The sequence below is a fragment of the Uranotaenia lowii genome, chromosome 2 (genome assembly GCF_029784155.1).
Source record: "Uranotaenia lowii strain MFRU-FL chromosome 2, ASM2978415v1, whole genome shotgun sequence".
NCBI lineage: Eukaryota > Metazoa > Arthropoda > Insecta > Diptera > Culicidae > Uranotaenia > Uranotaenia lowii.
In genome coordinates this window covers 151645393-151669280 of record NC_073692.1, presented here as the reverse complement: position 1 = coordinate 151669280, position 23888 = coordinate 151645393, and the positions used below count along the sequence as shown (strand labels likewise).

Genomic DNA, 23888 nt, shown 5'->3' with positions numbered 1-23888 from the left:
AACAGCACGATTTTTCCAAAAGCAATAACAACGAAAAGTTTTGTAAGTTGGGTTAGAAATAAGGAAACATCACATACAAAATTTACAATTACACATAAATTATTTTGGAATCCCTGAAGATGTCATACGACTTCGAAACGTCGTATTAAATTGTAATAAAATTTTACTCTCGTATATGAGTACTGAAAACTGTTTTTCATTCGTAGATTATTAGAACTTCATTGGCTTAAAATGGCATAGCATAAAAAAAATGCAAATATAAACTTTTTGCAATTTGCTACCTAATCTAGGTTATGGAAAAACATGAGACCCTACAGCACAAATTTTAAGAGCGTTTGAAAAAATACCCTATAACGAAGATTTTTCATGATTACAAGACTGAAGACTATGGCATTCATGTTAAAATTCGCTTTATTGTTGTTTATTGTTTATTTGATACAAAATCATCTGACATATTTAGGTGTCTTAATGATCTACTTAATATTATTTAAAATTAAAATGACTTTAGCAACTCTTACACCTAAATAACCAAACTATTGTATATTTTGGGAACGAAAATAGTCTTTATTGTCTTTATCTGATTCCAGAGTAAGATAAGCTTTTAGCACTATTTTCCTTCCTCCATTTGAAAATTAAAATTTATTTGGAAAATTCGTATCCAACAAGTGGTTTAAATCTGTGAAATTTCACTTTCGAATGCTTATTATTACTGTTAACGGAAACGTGTAAAATATCTATAGATATGTATCTTTCATCATGCGTGCTCGGATTTGCCTTTATTTTACCAAAGTTTATCCATTTACCGAAATAACGTTTTTATTTTTGTAAGATTCTTCTACAAGATCTCTTATTTTTGCATTCAATAGCAGAAAAAAATGGGGATCATTAATAATTATTCAGTTTGGCATTTGCAGCATTTTTGAATTAAGGAAGCTTAAGATCACTTTCAATGTGAAATCGCGCTCTGAAGCCGGAAATGAAATTTAAAAAAAAATATCAGTGGGACAGTTTTTGAGTTATGCTCTACATATGAAATTTTGAAAAAACAAAAACAAATTATACTTTGATTCTAATATCTCAGGCTGCATAGCAATAATTTTAGATATCTTTTTTGTATATTGAAGGTGAATAAATTTGCTATCAATTTTATCCATTTATATTTTGCTTATGATCAACAGTATTTTTAGTATAAGGAAATCTACGATTTAAAAAATGCTAAAAATCGCGTTTTAAGAGAAAATTTTGTTTTATCGACAGTTTTAGACTCGATGGTGAAATTAAAAATCTTATATTCTATGGACATTGAATTCTTATTCTAAACAAAGATTTCATGAGTTATTTATCAAAATCGATTGAAAAGTGAAGAAGTTATGCTTATTTTATCATAACAGAAATGTTTGCATTTTTTAATGATTCAAAAATTGCAGTAATCTTAATATAGGAAGAAATAAACACGATAAATCTCACTCACTTCAAGTTAAAAATAATCATTAGCTCGTTAAACGGTCTCATGCCAAATTTCAAAAAGATCTGATCATGTAGAAGGGTTGCTTGAGTCTCAAACGTGAATGCGATTTTTAGGTATTTTGCTTGGGAAGAACGAAAAATACTTATTTTTCATTAATAACTTTTTTCTTCTCCGGCCGATAGCTTTCTATGAATAATTTTCTTACAGCCTAAGTTAACACAAATATTTCATTGGAAGACTTCAACACGATTGGACTTAACACAAAAAAGTTATTGCAATTCAAATTGTATTTTGGCCGAAATTTGTCGTATAAAACGCAATGCCAAAATGTTATAAATGTTATGAGAAAAATGTTATAAATGAAAAACAAGTAATGTTTGCTCCTTCCGAACAAAATACCTGAAAATTGCATTCACACTTGAGGCTCAAGCAACCGCTCCCTTTAGTCTGATCTTGCTCAAACTTACATGCACCTTTTGGTAAGCTAATGATCAATTTAAGCTGGGAGTGAGTGAGATTTATCACGTTTAATTCTTCCTATATTGAGATAAAAAATTAATAAAAATAATTGCAAAAAAAATTATACAAAAATCACTGTTATGGTAAAGTAACAATATCTTTGTCAATTTTTTAACCGATTTTGATGAATAACTTTCTTCTTCTAAAGCTTTATTAAGAATTCAAAATTTAGAGTAAATAAGATTTTAAAATGTCACTTTCGAGTCAAAAACTGTCGATGAAACAAAATTTTCTATTAAAAAACGCGTTTTTTTTTATAATTTTTTGAATCATAAATTTCCTAATATCAACCATACTGTCGATCGTTCGCAAAAGTTAAGTTGGTATGATCAATAGCAAATTTATTCATCTTCAATATGCAAAAAAAGAGAATTCAAATTATTGTTATGCAGCCTGAGATATTAGAATCTTGGTACAAGTACTTTTTTTTCCTTTTTCCTAAATTTCATATTTGGAGCATTACTTCATAACTGTTCTGCTGAGATGTTGTTAAATTTCATTTTCAGATTCAGTGCTCAATTTTAAATCAAAAATATAGATTGGTTAATAGAGTTCAAGATTTTTTTAAAAATTTTGTAAACTATTGTAATATTCAAGTATTTATACAAGTTTCATCAGATCAATACTCCGTTAACCCTTCGTTTCATAAAGTTACAAATTTGCAACAATTAATGTATGGAAAAATGGAAAAATCGTATTTTATTTTAATTTTTTTTCTTGATGTACTCATCATTTTCAACTGTTTAAACTGATTTTTAAGGAAAAATAAAAAATCATGAAACGAAGGGTTAAAGATTAATTTTAATTAAAAAAATACGCAGAATTTATGAAGTTGACCAAAGTAACCAAATTTGTTTACTAAATTATAAGTATCCATACTTTGCTGAACTGTTCAACGTATAGAATCAAAATAAATTGCAACTATTATCAACATTAATATATACCTACTGGACTGAAATGTTTAAAATGAATGATTTAAAAAATTATCAACAATCGGCAAAAGGTAAAAAAAACACGATTTTTACGTGCTCTGTCTATCTTTCCAATTTTCTTTATTGTTTCGAAGTTTCTATTATTCGTTTGTTGTTTGTCATGGCTCATTTCGATACCCACCGATTTGCAATGTTTGAAGAAATTTTGGGAAGTAAATCAACATGATAAATGTGTAAAAGTTATATTAATTCGTGTCTTTTGATCCTATCGGCTTTCATTTGTTTTTGGAAAACTTGACACATGTTGAATTTTTTTTTTCAAGAAAAACTTTGTAAAATTTCGACTACAGTATGCTGTATGACCCATACAAAAAGGCGAAAATCTGTCATCATGATTCAAAAACGCATTTCTTTATGCATTGCCATCCGTCCCGCAAAAACGGGACACGTCCCTCTTTTCTATAGAATGTCCCACTGTCTCGCTTTTTTCTTGAAAAACTTTAACAAAGCTAACTGATTAACACTGGAAAAAATCCAACTTAGGTTTCAATTTGAATTCTGTGATGAACACAAATTCGTTTTTTCTTAAAATAAGCAGCAGTTTTCATAGCTCGTATAAGACAGTACTGGATAACTCTAAAGCTCTTAGAATTATAGTAAGGTTCTGATTAATTTAAGTGTTCTTGCAGCACGTTCAATAAATGTATGAATAAAATATTGTTTGAGTTGCTTCCAAATAATTATAGATTATCTAATTAAAGAGATTATTTTTTCGCAGGATATATTAATATACACCAGTCATCAGTTATGCCAAGTATTTAAAGATTTAGGATTTCTTGAGTTTTCAAATTTTCAAACAAATTGCCAAACAAACTATTTTTAATACAAATTACACAAAGGTTTTTTACGCAATATCAAATCCGCTTTTTCTGAAAATATCTGGCAAGCCTATGCTAACATGATTCATAAACCTTTTAAGAAATTCATAAAATGTACGAAAAAAACAATCACTCGATGTCTCCACTTTGGTAAAATGATCCACAGGCTTTCGCTTGAATATTTGCCCATATCAAAAGTCGAGAGGACTGAAATCCGGACTGCTCGAAGGGCAAAAATCAGCCAGGTTTGGATCCGTTTTGAGGTATGGCATAAGCTCCATCTAGTTGGAAAACAACATTTTTGGGTTCACCGAAGTGAGTCCGAATCCACGAAAGCACCTGATTTTTCAAAAATGTCCATGTAGAATTCAGTATTAACTTTTAACCCAGTTTTTCTTCCCAAAAACAGGAGGCATCTTTACCATTCGAAAGAACCGCGCCAAATACCATGACTCTGTTTGAATTCTTATTAGTAAGCTTGAATTTCACATTATCTAGAACATCATCAGCATCCAACTGTAATATATATGCATCCGTACGTGAATTGAACACCGGATCATTCAAAAAAAGTTCCACGTTTGAGAACACGTCGATCAGCTGCTTCTTCTTCTTCAATTTAGACAGCAATGACTGCGAGAGCTCAAATCACAGTGCTTTTATTCGTTCTGTTATACTGTATAAGAGTAGCATAAATTGATATATTGCAAAATGATGAAAAAAGTCCACAAAGTCTTATACTTAAAGAACTCCTGTGATTCAAATCAACGATTTCAAAGACAAATCAAATTTTGTGAAATAGAAGTGCGATCTTTGATAAAAAAATGTATTTCAAAATTGGAATTGCCGTCTGCATGCATTCCATTTATAGAATATTAATGAAATATTAATAATGTTGGGTGCTTCTAAGATACTCTTATCAAACTAATAGCTAGTGGATCGAACTCCAATTCTAACTTCTCTTTCAGTGACAAACAAAGGGCATACAGATCCGAATTATAAAAAATTAAATTTTATATCCAGAACTAATAACGCATTTAAAAAAAAGCTGTTTAACGTTTGATTAACAATCATGGTTTTAAATTTTAGGGAAGGAACCATCCAACCGAACGACGAAATCGTCAACATCCTCGGCAAACGGCTGCGGGGCCTCTCGATGCGCCAGGTCCAGGAACTGCTCAACAGTTGCTCCCGTCGGTGTTCTGGCCGGACCAGCATAGATCTTGTCATTTGTAGGAGCAAAGTAAGTGACAATGATCCTCAGTCAGCAGCCAAAAACACCACCTCTGAGGAAAGCGATCAACAAACGCTGGTGAATCGACGGTTGTTCCGAAATAATCGAATGATTTCACTGGACTCGTACCTGGACGATGATAAACCAGTGCTGCGGTCGCCCGTCATGGCTCATGGAAGCAGCAGCGACGAGCAGCAGTACAGTGATGCCAGCAGCTCAGACCATGACACCTACACGTCCGTCGCTATTAAGTGAGTATTTAATTCTTAACTGATCGGAACCAAAATGGCATCAACCTATTTTTTTTTCTTAAAAACCATGGGTGGCTAAATCGTGGTGATCAAAATGAAAAATACAGGACGTTACATTCTGTGTCCAACACGTTGCTTATGGAAATATTGAACAAATCAATTTCTTAATGTTCAGCACATATGTTTTTAAACTTCGGACCTTTGCGACACATCATTTTTTTTTAATTGTAAAATGATGCCAGAATGATTTATATTTATTCTTGAAAATTTTCTTTTTTCCTTAGCGACTCCAAACAAATTTCAAAGCTTTGAAGGCCACCTCAGAGTTATCAAAATGACCTTAAATTTGCCAGCATCGCTTTAAAATTGATTGGATTAAGATTTCGAAGTGGAAATACGCTTAATAAATAATTAACGTTTCCTTTTTCTTTTTGCAGAATCGATGGTAACAAGTTTAATACCCTGGGTACGCCACGCCGTCAGAAGCCGCTGTCGCTGTCCAGCTTCCACAAACGTCAGCTATCTCCAGCGCCATCTTCACCACCTCCACCACCCCCTTCGCTTCCACCACCTTGCGATTTGCCTAGCATCGACGTCGATTCACAGCCTCCCTCACTGGATTGTGCCAAGCGACGATCGTTCACCAAAAACAGTAACAGCACCTCCAGCAACGGCCCTAGCAATAGTTCCTCCAAGTTGATCCGTCGCTCCCTGGTGGGAAAACAACAATCCGGCTACAGTCCCAGCCATGTGACCAAAAGCTCAATAAACCTTTGCGACGATGAGAAGCTGGAACTGAGCGGAGGCGCGTCCGATGATGCCGAAACGAGCAGCGGAACCAGTTCGCTGGAAATGGAAAAGACCATGACCAACTTCTGTACTCTGCCGCGGAGACCAAAAAGCTCGCTCTGTTCCTTCCATACGGTGACTTTCGAAAAGGGTCCTGGCAAAAAATCGCTAGGATTCACCATCGTTGGAGGTCGAGACAGTCCTAGAGGTGCGCTAGGGATATTCATCAAAAGTATCCTGCCCACGGGACAGGCAGCAGAAATGGGAAGATTGAAAGCCGGCGATGAGGTACTGGCAGTCAATGGGCAAGTTTGTCACGATCTGACTCACCAGGAAGCGGTAAAATTGTTCAAAAGCATCAAAACGGGCGAAATCGTTCTGCAGCTGTGTCGGAGGAATAAAACACATCGGGAAGAATTCGCTGCTCAGTGTTAGGGTTAAATTTTTCGAGGAGAGCAAACCTTAGTTTCGAAAAGGCTGTGTAGAATCTTTACAATAGGGTTTAAGAAATTGTGCAATCCGTGATTCGAGAATTAGGAAGGACCAACCAATCTACTTATTTTTCGAAAGACTTATTATTTAAGGGCAATCTTGTGTATCATAAAGCGTGTAGCGTCTACGATCAAATTTCATGTAGTAGTGAAGATAGATGATAGTTATTGTGGCAGTAAATATTACCATTTCAAGAATTTGCATTTGGTTGTGAAAGAATATCGATACTTGAAGTGTTGAACTTTATTCATGTAATTACGAACAAAATAAATACACAATTTATCTACTTAGATCTGATTGTGCTTACATTATTTCGAACTTACCTACATTTGTTTGGAAAAATCGTCAATTTGGCTTGCAAAAAAAAACTTTACAAACTCGCATGAAGGTAAAAAAATAAATGTACGATGTCTATACTATTTGATTACAGTACATTATCTCAATTAAAAAAACCATTAAGGAAAGATATAAAGATAATATTTGAAATCTTGAAGCTACAAGGAAAAGAGTTAGTTAACCAAATTAAAAGGTGTATTGGCGTTACCAGTAGTATTTTCCGACACTTAATTTTTTTTTCCATTCAGGATTATAGAACAAATAAGATTTTATGTTACGTCGCCTTGATATGGTTTGTAGTTTTGGTTATCGAAAGAACGATAAACCCGAAGTCACATTCAATGTCAAATTTCGGAAAGCATGAAAGCATTTTGCTTTATAAGTAGGGTAGATGATCCAGTTGATGGTCTGGAAGTTAAACTGTTACGTGATTAAATGGACGTTCAAATGATAAAATTAAATCGGTAATATTGGTATTTGATTGGAAAAAGTCAAATTTATGATCTCGTTCTTGTCATTTGGATAACTCACCTTCGACTCTTTGTTACAACCAACTGCAATAACTTAACTAAATTTGCTCACTCTATCATTCACGTTGTCTGGTGCGTCTGGACATTCGCCGATTATTACCCAACCTGTGCCGAAGCTCTTATCATCATAAACTTTTACGAACTTCAATAAAGTAAGATAAAAATCATCACCGTGAGATGAATTCCTTTTTTGAAGATGATTTCTACTCATTTTTGCAACAGTCATTTCGCGGCATGGTGGTACGAGCTCGATAATGGAGTTTATCACGGAAACAGTCTTACCGGATTTGACCATCCAACTTTTAGTGGAAAATGTCAATCAAACTATCGCCAGTGTTGAATCCGAACTAAGGTTTACCTTGATTGACTATGCCTTGTTTGTGCTTCTGTTGGCGATCTCGGTCTTTATTGGGTTCTATTTCGGTTTCCTGTCCAAGATCAAGCAAAACAATACCGAAGAGTATCTACTGGGGGGCAAATCGATGCCCAAATTTCCGGTAGCAGCTTCGTTGATTGCTACGTAAGTATAAACTTAATAGAATAAGAATATATTAGAATCTATGAATTTTTTTTCATCTAGGCTATATATGTATTATCAATATTTTGGGCGAGTTGTTAGTTATTTTAGTAAAGCACGTTAATAGTTTTCATCAAGATTTTGAGATACTTATTTAGAGATAAATAGGAGTATTTTTTTGAATATGGTTTATAGAAATTTTCATCCACAACATGCTCATCTGAATTGGATTTATTGTTTTAGTATTACTGTTTAAAGCATTCCTGAAGATCTTATTCGCACATCTTTGTGACTTTGATAAGCCAAATTCACATTCGATGGATATGCTACAAAATCCTTATTTTAATTGAGGCCCTCAAAGCAAAGGGGTAGAAGTGCAAAAATGAATATTGCCTTAAAGTTTTTCACATTTCAATCTTTATCTAATGGTTTTTTTGATTTTACTTACATACGTTTAAATACTGTAAAAACAAAAACACAAATTTTCCAAAAATGTATGGAAAATGGCCAAACACAACAGGATAAATTGAAGGCGCGTTGTCTCGAAGTTAGGTGTTATGCATTTATACTAAGCTTGCCAGACTGTCCGGTTTTATCCGGACTTTCCCGGATATTCGAAACCAAATTTAGGAAAAGTCCGGTTCGGCCCGGTTGCCCGGATTCCGTTGAAAAAAGCCAGGATTTATTCACTTTAATTGCAAAATACAACAAAAAAACTAAAATTAAGTTTTTGAATATGGCGTCCAAAAATGACTTTTTTCATCAAAGTTTAATCCTAGAAAACACTTTTATGGAAGCCTTAAAAACGATTTAACATGTGATGATGTGATGTGATGAAAAAGGTAATATTACATTGCACAGTATCCAACAATTGCATTACCTAAAAATGTAGTCCAAAATTATATGAAGCCTGAAAAGCACATATTTCTGCTTTTTTATTTCCCAGCACTAGGTTCGGCATCAATTCAGATGTTTTAGATTTTAGCATTTATTTAAATTTTCCGGTAATTGTATCATTTTTACAATTTAATTAAATTATTTTTTTGTCTTCTTCCATTTTTATTGTGCGATGCTCCTATATACACTTGATTAACATAATATCACAAGCATCAAAATGCTCTGTATTTACCTAAATTTTTATTCAATATGTTGAGGATAAAAAGCAGTCTGTTTAGTAATATTTGGCGTTGTTAATTACTAAAGTGCTCTAGGGTTTAGGATTTACAAAAATATATTTTTGGAAGACAACCTACAAGACACAATTATGGATGATAAGCAAAGTATATGAATAATGATAAAGTTGTGCAATATTTCAAATAAGTGGTTCAGTAAAACGAGCTTTCCATCCGCCTGATTCATAAAACATCAAGTAAACGCCCGATAAAAGCTATGATATTGAGAGAAAACACGGATGATAGAATTCTAAGTGCTGGCAGCAAGTAAGACATCTTTGTGTTTGCCCATCGGATAATTTTTCGGAAGTTGTATTTAGAGCTCAGCTTTGTTTTGCAACTTTAAAGTATCAGTAATAACTTAAATTTGTGAGAAATCTTTGCTTCTTCTTTTTAATTTTCTGACATAAATCGTAGTCATTTTTTATAATTTCAGATTTATAATGCCATATCGCTTAAAATCTATGTGAAAATAGTGCGTACGATATTACAAAGCGCGAATAAACACTGCATTACATTACAAACGGCTGTAAAAAACCACTGATATAACATTTTTCTTGAAAATAGTTGATAGATAGCTTAAACTGTATTGTTGACATTTACATTTTTTTTTTAATTTTTACTGTATTTTGACAGTTGAAAGAGGATCGAATCAAATTTATAGTGCGCAAACTTCTGAAATATATAAAACTCTTTCAACGAGACGTTGGAAATCAACTTGGAGTCATACTGCAACTGTGATTGTTGTGATCAAACGTAACTACGCAGTCCTGAGAATCAACAGAAGAAGATTTGAGGTCCAAATGGTTGTTCTATTCGTGGTTTGGACCCACAAGCGTGTGAATATTACTGAATATACAGTATGACGCATAAAAAAAAACTGCGAAAATCGGTCCTCGGGGTTCAAAAACCCTTGTCTTGATATTATCATGATTTATGAACCTTTTTATTCATTCAGACATGTATTTAGGGAATAAAATAACCGGTATGTGTCCTCTTTCGTTCTCAACTCTTCTCTCCCGGAAAGATCTAAAACGGGAGCATAACTTCGGAATACAAGCCTCTGACATTGAAACCCACACCTCAGAGATGGAAGCTTTCAAAGAATCTAGACTTGGATGAGAGGATCCACAGGTCTTCGCTTGAACATACGCCCTTATCAACAAGCCGAGAGGGTTCCGGCCAAAACTTCATACTCTCCCCAATCCAGGTTTTTGTCCGTTTCGAGGTATAGCATTGGCTCTGTCTTGTTGGAAAATAAATTTTTCGGGTTGATTGAAGTTTGCCCAAATCCACGGAAGAACTTGGTTTTTCAAAATATTCATGTTGACTTCAGTATCAACTTTTGCTGCAACTTTTATGAAAACAGGAAACAACTTCAACCCATTCCAAGCAACCGCTCCAAATTCCAAGACTCCGGTGGGATTCTTGATAGTAAACTTGAATTTCATGTTCCCTGAAACATCCTTTGCTTTCAGGGGTGAAATATACCAATCCTTACGCGAATTGGACACCGAATCAATAAAAAAAATCTCGTCTAAGAACGCGACGATCAGCTGCTTCTACTTAGACAAAAATCGCTTCGAGTACTCAAATCGCAGTGCAGTAATTAATTCTTTTCTAAAATTACGATTTGCTATTGTCTTTGATGATGCATTGGAGTCATCTTTGACTAATAGTTGCATCGGAGAATTCGAGTCATTCGCTTCTTTAGCAAGCCTTCGGATTGATCTTACTGGATTCCGCCTAACTAATGTTTTGACTGATTTTACCACTTTAACAGTGCGTGCAAACTGTAACCTTTCACTACCCAGCTTCCGTGGACATGGTTCATTGAGGAAAGAATGTTTCACGCGATAAACAGTCGCTAGATGGCATCCTACAGCCGCCGCAATTTGCTTGGAAGATTTTTGGGCGAGAAGCAAATTGGTCACTATCTTGTTTGTGTCGTCTTGCCGATATAGCATAAACTTGTATTACTGCATTGTTTACGTCAATTGACAGATGAAGGTTGCCAGATAAATGTTTGAGGTTTTTTTGTTTGGACAAATGTATGGCCGTTTTCAAAAGCTTTCCAAAAACTTCCTATTTAATCTAAACTTTTCCATGCAGGACATGATGTCTCTTGTGTTTACATAATAACTCACATTGTTGCTCCTGCCAGAAATTCCGTTTTCAGTTTTATATTGCTACTGGGCTTAGGCTTTCGAAGAAGAATAAAGCTTGCTCTTACACAGATTTCCATAAGAATAACAGCTAATTGGAGTGAAGGCTATTGCTTTCTCTGTTCAACACATGAGAAAACGTATACCTGGATTGCGAGAGCGCCCATCGTCAATTGTCGCTCTCTGCTAGCAAGTCTTTCAATCACGGGGCTGCAGAACACAAACATCACCGTACCAAGTTTCCAGTCAAGAAACCCTCAGGAAGAATAAAACGTTAAGGGGCAGCATGGCGTCTTCATTGCAACAATTTCAACCAGAAGTAATTTTTCGATTATCTCTTAAACGATTTCTGCGGCCCGGGAATGTCAATCAACGGAATCTTTGGTGACATTAATCACTTATAGTTTGGCAAAAAATGTAGAATGCTCAGCAAAATCCTTGTTAAAATCGATCCTCATTCTGCAGTATGACAACAAAAGATGCGTTTGGCAATTAATATATTACCCTATTTTGGGTCTCTTGTGGGGTAAAATGATTAATTTCGGGAACCACACTGACGTTTTGGAAAATTTTGGTATGGTGCGTTTACTAGCGATTTGACAGCTGTTTAGGTTCTCTGCTTTCAATTATAGCAGCCGAACTGGAAACGCATTTATTAATATTAAGTCTGTTCATTACGGTCTAGTCGAAACGGATCGAAACAAGTAGAAATGGATTGAAAGATGATCACCTGTCTCTTTCCAATTGACGTCGACCGATTTCTATCAGGTCGAAACGAATCCTGCTGCCCAGCTGGTTTGGTTTCGACTAGTTTCTACTTGCTCCATTGAACAACGACCTGATTAGTTTTGACCAAAACATTGGCTCCTTGAAAATCTATCAGTTGACAGAAACCAGATGAAACCGACTTTTTAACAACGATTGAACGAAGCTTATCTATGTGTAGAGCTTCGCCAGTCACAAGACGGAGGAATGTTGACTACGTCGTGTTTTATCCGTCATGCGAGTGACTAGTGAGGTTCCGTCAATTGAGTACGGTGCCGTTCGGTTGATGAAACAAAACTAGTCAGGTCAAGCGTGACGGGCAAAATTTACCAACCCTGCCTCCATGTACGTACAGGCCTAATTTTTTCTCCCATCTTGCAATATCTATAGGTACCTATATATAAAAAGCAATTTCCGTATATTTGTTTGTTTGTTTGTCCTCTATAGACTCAGCCGTCTTAAGAGCTAGAGGTCTGAAATTTGGCATGGATGCTCATTAGGACTAGGAAAGATGAAAAATGTTTTTAGATTTTTGGATGACCCCTTCAGAAGGGGGTCGTCCATACAAGACCAATATTGTATTCGCGATATTGTCGTTATTTTTCGTCGGATCGTGTTGAAAATTTACACATGAGTGTTTTGAAAGACGAGCAATCGATTTCAGGTGTCAAATTTCATGTAAGGGGTCAGCCAAAGGGGTCATCCATATTAACTGTTCACTGTTTTTGCAATATTGACGTTATTTTACATCGTATTTAGCTGAGAATTGGTACACGATAGTTTTGAGTGACGTGCAATCGATTTGAGCAATCAAATTCAGTGTAAGGGGCCGGCAAAAGGGGTCGTCTATATTCACTTTTCAATATTTAAGTGATAATGACGTTTTAATAAATCGGATTGGGATGAAAATTTGCACGTAGGAGTTATTAGGGACAAACAATTGATTTCACTTATCCAAATTAAAGTAAGGAGTCAGCCAAAGGGGTCGTCCATATTAACTCTTCACTGTAAATGTGATATTGTCGTTATTATAAATCGAATTCAGATGAAAATTTGTACACGATAGTTTTGAGGGACGGTCAATGGATTGCATGGATTAAATTTAGTGTAAGGGGCCGGCAAAGAAGGTCGTCCATATGAACTTTTCTATATTTTTGCAATATCGTCGTTATTATACATTGGATTGGTATGAAAATTTGCACAAGGCAGCTTTCAGGGACGGGCAATCGATATCAGATGTCAAATGTTTTGCCAGAGGTCGTCCATATTAATTAATTTTTTTACTGTTTTAGCTATATTTACGTATTATGCAATGGATTGCCTTTAAAATTTGCAAACGAGAGTTTTGAGGGACGGACAATCGATTTCAGATATCAAAAATTGCATAAGAGGTCACCGAAAGGGGCTTAACTTTTCGGCAATAATTCCGTTGTTATGCAACGAACGAGTTGAAATTTATACACGGGGGGTGTTTTGGACGGTAAATTGATTCCTGATTTCAAATTTAGTAGCAGACGACAGTAAAGTGTTCGTCCAATATTTTTGCAATGAAATAAATGAATAACAATGAATTCGGAAGTGAATCTGGAAAATGCTTGGCAATTGACTTCCATGCTAACTGTTCATGACATATTCCAAGTTGAAAGCGAAATGGAGTTCGTATGGGGTCAGCTAGTGCTATAATAAAAAACATTTTTTCGGAAATTTCGGAACAGATCACATGGCGAAGGCCTCGATCATGTGTTCTCAAACCGCTTCTTACATCCGTTCTCTTCTTTGTAATATCAAGAGCTTTTTACTTATTTGGTCCCAAAAATTTCGACCATTCCCCCATCTTAATCTCGGGAAAAGTTTTTTTTTTTTTTTTACTTTATTCGACTTTATTACGACCGAAGAAGTTTGAAAAACTGTTGACGGTCTCTAAACGGTGATACCATTTTAGTGCAGTGTGTGTTTGCTTTTCCTTAAATACTACTTAAGTTTAAAACTCTCTTAACTGCCTCTAAGGGAAAGAGAAGGAAGGAATAGGGGATGGGGCTTAGGATAAATGTTTGGAAAAGGAAAGGTAAAGGATGGATTTGGGGTGATACTTTAATTTCCCACGCCAGGTTGCACACGGTTGTGAAGACCATTTCCTGTCCTCTCCTCCCAAGAGCCCATGGTTATGACAAGGTTTACCGCGCTTGTCACGCGTTACTTTTGTGGCAAACTGTTTCTTGGGAGGTCCGTGCAGTATTGATTTTGGTATTTGGTTGTAGAAGCATAGTGAAATCACACCCCTCCACTAGCCATACTATCTATGTACAGTGTGGTTTCGTAAGAGCGGGAGGACTCTACTGTGCTGATTTTCGTTAAACGGGTAATTGTTTTGATTAAGGTTTAAGAATAATTTCACTTCTTTTTTAAAAATCAAAAAAACTGTGTAAACTTTTTAGTTCACTTGGAAGTGAGTTGAACATGCTAACTCCTCTATTCACAACACTTTTTTGGGCAAAAGTGGTTCGTAGTCTTCTTGTTAACAGATTTATGTGTGCCGAACTTCTAGTATTATGACTATGAGATTCAGATGTAAGGGAAAAATCTAGTTGATGTTTGATAAGATTGTTTAAAACTTTGTATATCTATGTACTGGCATAGTTCAAAAATATTTAGCATATCCAGAGATAGCACTCTTGAATTATAAAGCAGTGCAGTTGGATGTAGTAAGGGAAGATTTCTTATCATCTTGATAGCTTTGTTTTGTAAGATTCGTATTGGTTGCAGATATATATTAGCACAACTGCCCCATATAGAGTTCATATAGGTAATATGGGAGTGTATATAGGCGAAATAAATTTTCCAAGCTGTTGGTTCAGTGATTATTGAACGTATTTTCCTCAAAGCAAATACATACGGGGTTATTTTGGTGCAGACGTGTTTGGTATGTATGTTCCATTTCATGTTTTCGTCTATTAACAAACCTAGGTACTTAACTGAATCGACTCGTTCCACTGGAGATCCGCGTAGCGAAATCTGCAGAGTTTGTAAATTTCCTCGGAGACTGAATGTCATGAAGTTGGTTTTTTTTAAATTCATTTCCATGTGATTTGAAAGAAAGAAATTCATCAGTAATTCTAGGTCGAATTCAATACTTTGTTTCAGCGAAATAAGGTCCTCTGAGAGATACAAAATTGTAGCATCATCAGCGTAAAGCTGTAGTTTTCCCTTTAGAGGCAACGAAAATATATCATTTATGTAAATTATAAATAATAGCGGCCCAAGGATTGATCCTTGTGAAACTCCGTGTTTTATCGTAAGAAACGAACTAGTCGTATTGTTAATTTTTACTGCTTGTTTTCTATTTTGCAAATACGATTGCATTAGAAGTTGTGCAGCATGAGAAAAACCTATGTTTGCAAGTTTTTTCATTAGTAGCTTGTGGTGAACTGAATCAAAGGCTTTTTTTACATCTATGAATACACACGCTACAAATTTTCCTTTGTCTATTCCACTAGAGATTCCATCTACAAGGCTGACAGCAGCGGATAAGGTATTTGATTTTGGAACAAACCCAAATTGATTAGGGTGTATGATGTTATTTGTGAAACAGAATTCTTGGATCTGTGCATATAGGGCCTTTTCAAAGGGTTTTGAAAATGCATTCAAAACGGATATTGGACGGTAATTACCCAGAATGGTTTTATCAGCCGATTTATGAACTGGAATTACTTTTGCTAGCTTCAGAATATCTGGAAAATTACAGGTTCTTATGCATTCATTAACCAAGGTCGCATACTTTGAAATGTAATGGTTTTTATATTTCTTCATAAACTTCGTGGATATTTTGTCCAGACCAGTAGCTGCATTGCTATTAAGTTCATCAATAGATTTAGATAGTTGGTCTTGTAGAACTACAGAGAAATTGAAACTATGCGGGATATTGCTGTGAAGAGCTAGTGATGCCGAAGGCTCAGGTATTGCATCGCAAACATCCACATAGAAGTTATTAAAAGCATCCGATACTGTTGTTTCATCTGAAACCGAAATGTCATTTATTTGAATTGTATATTTTGAGGATTCATTTCCCCTTGTTTTATTGAAAATCAATTCGTTTATTTGATTCCACATAACTTTAGGATTATTCAAATTATCTTGTATTTTAGAATCGTAATATCTAATGTTTTTTAGAAAGTTTTATTTTATTGCTTACCATATTTCGTATCCTTTTATATTCATTTAAAATACTAATATCATGTTTAAGAGCGTCGAAAAGTTTTCGCTTCTTCAAAACTAACTTCAAAATTTCCTGAGTAATGTAAGGTTTTTTGGTTTTACATTTTCGAGCCGTGATCGCTTTAGTGTTGCGATCAATTACATTTTTAAAGTGATCAATGAAACATTCAAAGTTATCAACATGATCTACACAAATATCATTTCCGGAAATATTATCATAACTGATTATTGTTTTAACAGGAAGGACTTGTTGATTGGTTGGTATTTGCTGGTTTAGTGACAAAATTATTGTTTGATGATCAGATAAATCAGGATCTCTTTCGAGCAAAGTGAAATGGAAAGTGTTTGAGCACAAGTCGGTTAGCACATGATCAATGATAGTAGATATAGTATTAGAAACTCTTGTAGCATATTTTTTATCTACAGGGTTCAGTATCATAAATCCATTGCTTTGTGCGGTACAGCAATAATTGAGAACCGTTGAATCGTTTATGTCGAGAAGATTGATATTAAAATCTCCAAATATCAAACTTTTGGGATTGGTTTGCAACAACAAATCAAAATGGTTAAGAAAAGTAGGAACATTTCTTCCCGGGTTGTATGTTCCAGACAGATTGATTCTATATTCTGGCAGGTTAACTATAAGAAAGTCAGACTCATGTTCATGTTCCATGTACACGATATGAGCGTTTAAATGCTCGTTAATGAAAATGGATACTCCACCTCCTCTTGCTTCGTCACGGGTGCAATGAAAGGATTGATACCCTGCTATGTTGCAGATTTCATTTGCGTATAACCACGTCTCAGTAAAAATAATCGCATCGATCTTTTTGTTCAGAGCATTCAAAAAGCATTCAAATAATTCAATTTTATTTCTACAGCTGCGTATATTCATATAAAGAATATTCAGAGAATGCGGTGGAATATTCTTGATGTGAGTATCACAAGTAACTATGTTTTGCGAAAAATTGGTCATAAAAATCGTTCTCCAATAAGGCTAGAGTGATTAAGATAGGCAGTGACAACAACAACAACAACAACAACAACAACGTCAGCAGCAGCAGCAGCAGCAGCAGCGAAAAATTTATGGGTTTGAATGAGTAATTTGATGAGGTTTGGATAAGGCAAGGGACAGGAAAGGTGAGGAATTGGAAGGGTATTGGCAGCGATCTATTTAGCATTGTGAGAGTTTTACCGTTTTTTGTTGGGGCCAGCAGTTGCTTTATGCAGATAATGCGAGATGTCATCCAATGAACGTACTGCGATCGGCGTCGCCTCTCTTTGATGTCGTAGAAAAAACGTTCCTCTGGAGTACCACACAATGTGTTTACCGGCAGCGGCGATCCCTCGGGTGGCACGATAGATTTGGTAGAAGACAGGGCTAAATCGCTGCTGGACAAAGATCCTTCGGTGAGCTCCCTTCTCGCAGCTTTGGTCGTACAGCATTCTACCAGCGGTGTTTTTAAGGAATGTTTGTTTGGAAATTCCATCGATGAAACGTACCACGATCGGTGAGATGTTTTTTGCACCGTTCGTTTTCATGCGCGTACAGAATTGAATTTTTGTTGGATCGATCGGCAATTTGCAAAGCGTGGTGAGCTTTTCTAGTATTTGTTGTGTGTGTTCAATTTTATCGGTCTGACTTACATTCGAGATAATAACGTCAGCATCATATTTCATTTGCTCCAACCACTCGACTTTTCGGGTGACTTCCGATAATTGCATGCGCATATCAGTCGATTGCCGTTGATCGGGGGAATTATTTTTCGCATCAACTGAACTTTTTGTCGCTTGTAGTTCTAGGCGAAGTGAGTCTAGCTGGGTGGTGAACAGATGCTGGGTTTTTTTAATCGACTTCAGTTCATCGTTTAGAGTTCCAAGAGAACAGCGTACGCTTTCGGTGATGTCTACCACTTTCGACAGTGATTGCTGGAATGCTTCCAATACCATTTTTCGAACTTCCATCAGCAAACTTTCGGAGTTTGGAATAGTGAGTCGTGAGTTGGCCTCCATCTGTTAGGTGTATTTGTGATTCGTAAATTGGTGATTCCAACTGTTGGGTGACTTGACAATTGCGGGGTTGCAAAAATCCAGTGATCTTTTTCCAAAATACTGCTGATCTCGGTGCTAGCACAATCAGGGCTTTATGTGCAGTTAAGGCTACGTCGGTTCCGGTTTGCGATCAATGGTTCCACGGCAATTTTGTTTTTTTTTAAACCACTTTAAATTAACGTTTTATTTAACAGCAGAAGAAAATGTTGCCGTATACAGTGAGCACACACACATTAAAAAAAACTTACGTTACTTAACATTTGACACATATGTCAACCCTGCTAGAGATCACTCAACCTAATTTATGTTTCTATGGGATTTTGTTGCGAGTTGTTCTAGAAAAACTCATGCTGGATGTGCTACTACCTTCAGTGATACTGATTCTGTTATTCCTTGTTATCTATACAGTTCTATGCATTTGTGCTTTAAATATTCCAATTGGCATTCCAGACGAAGTATTGGTTTCCGAATTTTTTAGTTTGAACCTTTGCAATAAGATGTACTGTTATCTCTCCAAAATTTACTTCCAAATTACTTCATAAGATTGGGTTAGCTTCTAAACGTAAGACGACCAAATAAAAATTGTATTACCATAAATTCAATGAAAATTTGTAATTGTGCCCGAAGCGCTAACATAGAAAGTGTGTATCGAATTAGAATCTCTAAACCGGAATTTTGGACTACGAAAACATACTCAATTTCTTTTAAACCTTCAAAGTTTTGTGAAAGGATCATATGATTCAGTTACTATTACCTTTAATGTATTGTCAATATTCTACCAGATCTGTTTCAGGAATATCCCTTCTAGGTGTCCCCACGGATATTTACGCGTACGGAACTCAGATATGGATGTTCGTGATATCAGGCACAGTTGTAAGTAAAATTATTGGATTATGAATAGTATTTGAGTAGAAAAAGTGTTTTGATAAATCTATCTATGATAGATATATGATGATAGATATATGATAGATCTATCAATATGTAAGAATTTTGAAAAAAAATCAGAAATTAAGTCAAAAATTGAAACATTGATTTTTTGTTATATCATTACAAGGTCGGTTTAGCCATGCACTACATCTATCTGCCGGTATTCCACGATATGCAACTAACCTCGTCTTTCAAATACCTGGAACTCCGCTTCGACCGAATCGTCCGGCTGACGGCCAGTTTTGTATACGCCCTGTCCGCTCTGTTTCTGGTTCCGGTGGTCATCTACGTCCCGGCCATGGCATTCAGTCAGGTTTCCGGCATGAACATGCAGTTCATCACACCGATCTTGTGTGTGGTTTGTATGTTCTATACGACTGTAGGGGGTCTCCGAGCAGTCGTTTGGACCGATACGGTCCAATTTCTGCTGATGTTGTTGGCCATTTTCGCAATTGTAACGCTAGGACTGATTGACATCGGTGGATTTTGGGAGGTTTGGGCTCGGGCCGAACGTGGTGGAAGATTAATATTTTTCGAGTGAGAATAGTAGTTCGAATTTGAAAGTAGAGTAATTCAATGAATTCCATCTTATTTTAGTCTCAACCCTGACCCAACAATGCGAACTTCATTCTGGTGTGTGGCATTTGGAATGACAACCAATTGGATCGCTGTTTTCGGAATAAACCAAGCCTGTATTCAACGCTTCCTGGCCGTTCCTTCGCGGAAAGCTGCCAAGAGTTCACTTCAAATTTACATAACTGGACTGCTGATTATAAACTCCTTGGCATGCTTCATGGGGCTGCTGATGTATGCTAAGTACGAGTCCTGTGATCCCGTTACGACCAAACAGGTTCAGAAGCTGGATCAAGTAATGCCTTTTTATGTGATGGATTCCGGAAGACAGATACCCGGATTGGCTGGTCTCTTCATCGCTGGAGTATTTTCGGCCGCACTCTCAACGATGTCATCCAGTTTGAACACTTTGGCTGGTACAATTTACGAAGATTTCATCCGACCATGCCGACCCAATGCTTCAGAGCGATCTTCCAGCGCAATCATGAAGCTTATAGTCGTCATTCTTGGACTCATCGTGATGGTTCTGGTTTTCGTAGTCGAAAAACTTGGTTCAATCGTTCAGATGGCCGTTTCCTGTACCGGAGTTATATCGGGCTCAATCATGGGAATGTTTACCCTAGGCATGTGCTCTACCCGTGCCACAACCAAAGGTGTCGTTTCAGGAGTAGTGGTCTCCATTACTTGTATGATCACCATCTGGCTCACGGCTCTCGGTAAACTGAAATACGACTTCCTACCATTCCGTAACGATGGATGTGACGAATCTGTCCTAGCAAAGATGCCAAAGGTAACAACGACCCCAAAACCCACAGAACAGGAACATGAACTACCCTACCTGGCCCGAATAAGCTTCATGTATTACTCTCTCATAGGGTTCATAATTTTCCTCATCGTAGCTTACCCGGTGAGTCTCGCTACCGGAAACGGAGAGCAACAGGTGGATCAACGGTTGTTAACTCCATTTGCGAGGCAGCGACGACGGAATAAAACCGAAGATAACACCCGGCATCACCTATCAAACAACATCAAATTGGAAAGCCTCGGGAAAAACGTCGACGACGTTGTTGAACATCACGTGCTGTTGAATGATACGTCAAAAAAAGATAATGACGAAATAGTATCGCGATAAAACGTGCGATAAACGGATTTTATTGCACGTTTTTCGAGATAGCTGACCGTAGGCGTATTAGTTTGGTAAATAAGTTTCTGTACATTACAGTCATATTAAGACGTTAGCATAATAAACAGTTAAAGCTTCAAATGTTTTAACCGACAACCTGCCATAAAGAAAGAAAACGTGATTTTATAGTCAATTATTTCAATGCATTGAACAAATACACAATTATATCAGAATATACATACATAAAATTTAATTCATTAGGACTTTGCAATGTGAAATATTTCTGTGAAAGAATGCTTCATTTAAAAGACGAAGTGATCGCATACACACGACTAAAAGGTTACCGTTGAATTACGACAGTAAACTTAGACGGTTTGGGTTTTGGATTTCGAAAATACTGAGTGCTTCATTTTATTCCAAAATTCATCCATAGTGTTTTGCAGAGTTTTATAATAAGGTGAATATTAGTCAATCTCAATTTAGTATGGAGGGATATAATATTATCTTTTAAAAAATAACAAATTAAAAATAATCTTAAAAATAATAATTTTATTTCTCCTGTAGAACAATCTATCTATCAATCTAGGGGAGATGAGGGCATAATGGCCACCTTAAGGAAAACGGTTATTTAACCATAGAAAATAGCTACAATATGGAGGTTACATTATTGTTTCGTGTTCAGACACTTGAAAAGCCTATTCCCTAAAGGGCCGAAACGTGAAAAACTAGATGAAAACGTTAAAAAATGCATTTTAAAAATTTTTGCCAAAAGCTGAAAACCAGCCACTGTGGAGGCATAATGAGAACCCCCCCTGAGGCAGTATGAGCACCATTAATCAGAGCAAGATGTGCGTTTTTGCCGGGGAATCTAGCAGCGAATTCAATTCGATGAAGTCAGGTGAGTCGTAGATTCATCAAAAAAGCAATAACAAAATAATCTAGGTCTGTTTGTAGAATACAAACAATTCACGCACGTTCATACATTAAGTGCTTTGTTCGGAGGATGATGCTACTAGCCGTATAATGTAACAATAAAAAAATCGATCATGAATTGTAAATGAAAAAAAAACACCTCGAACAGAAATCCAACGCTAGTCTTTTGATTACCTCTCCGACACCTTACCAATAGGCTAAATCGTCGGATGAAAACTAGTCAAGGTGTGACGCTATAAATCAATTTTAATTCGCTGCTAGATTCTATGGCAGAAAATGCTCATTATGCCTCGATAATATGGTGCTCTATATGCCCCTAGTCAACAAATTTAAGTAAAAACGCGTTTTAAAATTGATAAAAGTGAAAAATCAAAAATTTTATGATGGTAAAAATTAAGAAGCAATGTGTACATCATGTTGCAGTGCGTACATTATAGATCAAGGTTATTTTAAGATCATAAGAGCATATTTCTTGGTGCTCAAAAATAATAATATTTTCGTAACTTGAAAACCAAGCCAGTTTTTTTTAAATATCTCTGTAAAGATGATAAGGAGATTCCTTTTTTTGTGAAAAATTAATACTATAGGAAGTACGAAACAAATCCTCATGAAAATTTATTTAAGAAAATACGTACTTTCGTAGAAAAGAGTAGTGCTCATTATGCCCTGGGTGCTCGTTATGCCCTCATCTCCCCTATACATATTAAAAAGAAGGGGGGCAAAGGTTTTTTTCTGGTGTTAATCAAACGACACCAAATGTGCTAAAAAACAGCTGGCCCGGTAAATTTCGGTTTTCACTGAATTAATTGAATCATTAGTAATGTTGAATTTTGTCCACACGTTCTCACTACCTTTGAATAGCACCTTTTGGACAGCATTCCATATTTATTCCAGATCCGTTCTGGTATACGGTGAGAAAGAATTGTAAAATTTGTCAATTACTTAGTCCAACTTCGAGATATCTATCCATTAAAGTGGCTTTCTTAAATCACCGTTGTAATCATCTATTAATATAATTGGAATAATCTGAAAAATAATCAAAAAAATTCGACAAACTGAAACAAGTTGGACAAAAGCTTGCATGCAACATACTTGCATGCAATCTACATTGTTCAAAACCTCAAAATCAAGTTATTTTAGGTCTTTAAACATTAACTTAATAACTTTGAAATTCTCGAACGCAAAAGGTAAAACAATTCCCATTTTATATAATTTTACTTTCGTTCTTTCAAAATTGTGAAGAATTTATCAAATTTTTCCACCAATTTCTCAAACTTTATTTATTCCCTCCTTCGGGGTTTTTGGAAAATCATCCCCCTGACAAAAGAAGAATTCGATAATACTTAGGCAGAAGCTGCGGTGAATCCGGGTGGATAACCAACATACATTTAAGTATCTAACCGGGTTTCGCTTTGAAATTTTGTTTGAGAAACGTGAAAATTTGTCCAGAGAAAGTCACTTTTTGGTTGTTCTAGAATGTTTTGTTCTCACGCAACGCAAACTTAAAACCACTATATGGAAATTACTGGAAAATTCTCTGGCTACAATTTTACCGAAGACAGCAAAGCTGAAGGAGTAGCAAGAAAAAAGTTGTAACGCCCTAAACAGAGCGTTCTTTTTTTCATGAAAAGAAACCAGCATCACTGACAGATTTTCAGTCCAATTTTCAGAAATATTATTTTAACAAGAAAGAAAACGAAAGAAACGAATTTTCAAAAAAAAACGAAAGGGGGTATAAATAAAGTTTGAAGAATTTTATGTAAATTTCTGAAAAAAAAATCGATTATCTGAAAGTTTACAAGACCAAAAAACAGATATTGGAAGTTGGGTGTTATTTTACCTTTTATATTCTTGAATTTTTCATTAAAAAATTACTTTATTGTTAGGTTTTGTGGTATGATACAGTGTACAATTTGGTTATATACAAGTTTTCGTGCAATTTATTCCAATTTATTTGTTTTTCGCTTTATTTTCTATAAAATCCCCCCTCTCCCCCCTCCACCCCTCTGCACGATGTTCTAAC

The 23888-nt window shown here is 35.7% G+C and overlaps 2 protein-coding genes across 4 annotated transcripts in view; both read left to right on the top strand.

The window, feature by feature from the left end:
* Positions 1 to 6850, top strand: part of LOC129748425 (uncharacterized) — a 344252-nt gene extending 337402 nt beyond the window's left edge. For all 3 annotated transcript variants that reach the window (XM_055743049.1, XM_055743048.1, XM_055743047.1), the window contains 2 exons: positions 4884 to 5279; positions 5717 to 6850. In XM_055743049.1, the coding sequence (XP_055599024.1) occupies positions 4884 to 5279; positions 5717 to 6503 (1183 nt within the window). In that variant the 3' untranslated portion in view covers positions 6504 to 6850. The remainder of the gene's footprint in view (positions 1 to 4883; positions 5280 to 5716) is intronic.
* A 171-nt stretch (positions 6851 to 7021) lies between these two features.
* LOC129748426 (sodium-coupled monocarboxylate transporter 1-like) lies at positions 7022 to 21146 on the top strand. The gene is made up of 4 exons (XM_055743050.1): positions 7022 to 7946; positions 19092 to 19182; positions 19364 to 19773; positions 19834 to 21146. The coding sequence occupies exons 1-4, from the start codon at positions 7681 to 7683 to the stop codon at positions 20939 to 20941; spliced, it is 1875 nt and encodes a 624-aa protein (XP_055599025.1). The 5' UTR covers positions 7022 to 7680; the 3' UTR covers positions 20942 to 21146.
* The last annotated feature ends 2742 nt before the right edge of the window (positions 21147 to 23888 follow it).

What these genes read in the sequence shown, in the direction of transcription:
- LOC129748426 (XM_055743050.1), top strand. Translation starts at nt 7,681, where the DNA reads ATGGAGTTTATCACGGAAACAGTCTTACCGGATTTGACCATCCAACTT. An exon ending in GCAGCTTCGTTGATTGCTAC is followed by an intron (nt 7,947 to 19,091) that starts GTAAGTATAAAC and finishes ATATTCTACCAG; the next exon opens with ATCTGTTTCAGGAATATCCC. An exon ending in TCGTGATATCAGGCACAGTT is followed by an intron (nt 19,183 to 19,363) that starts GTAAGTAAAATT and finishes TATCATTACAAG; the next exon opens with GTCGGTTTAGCCATGCACTA.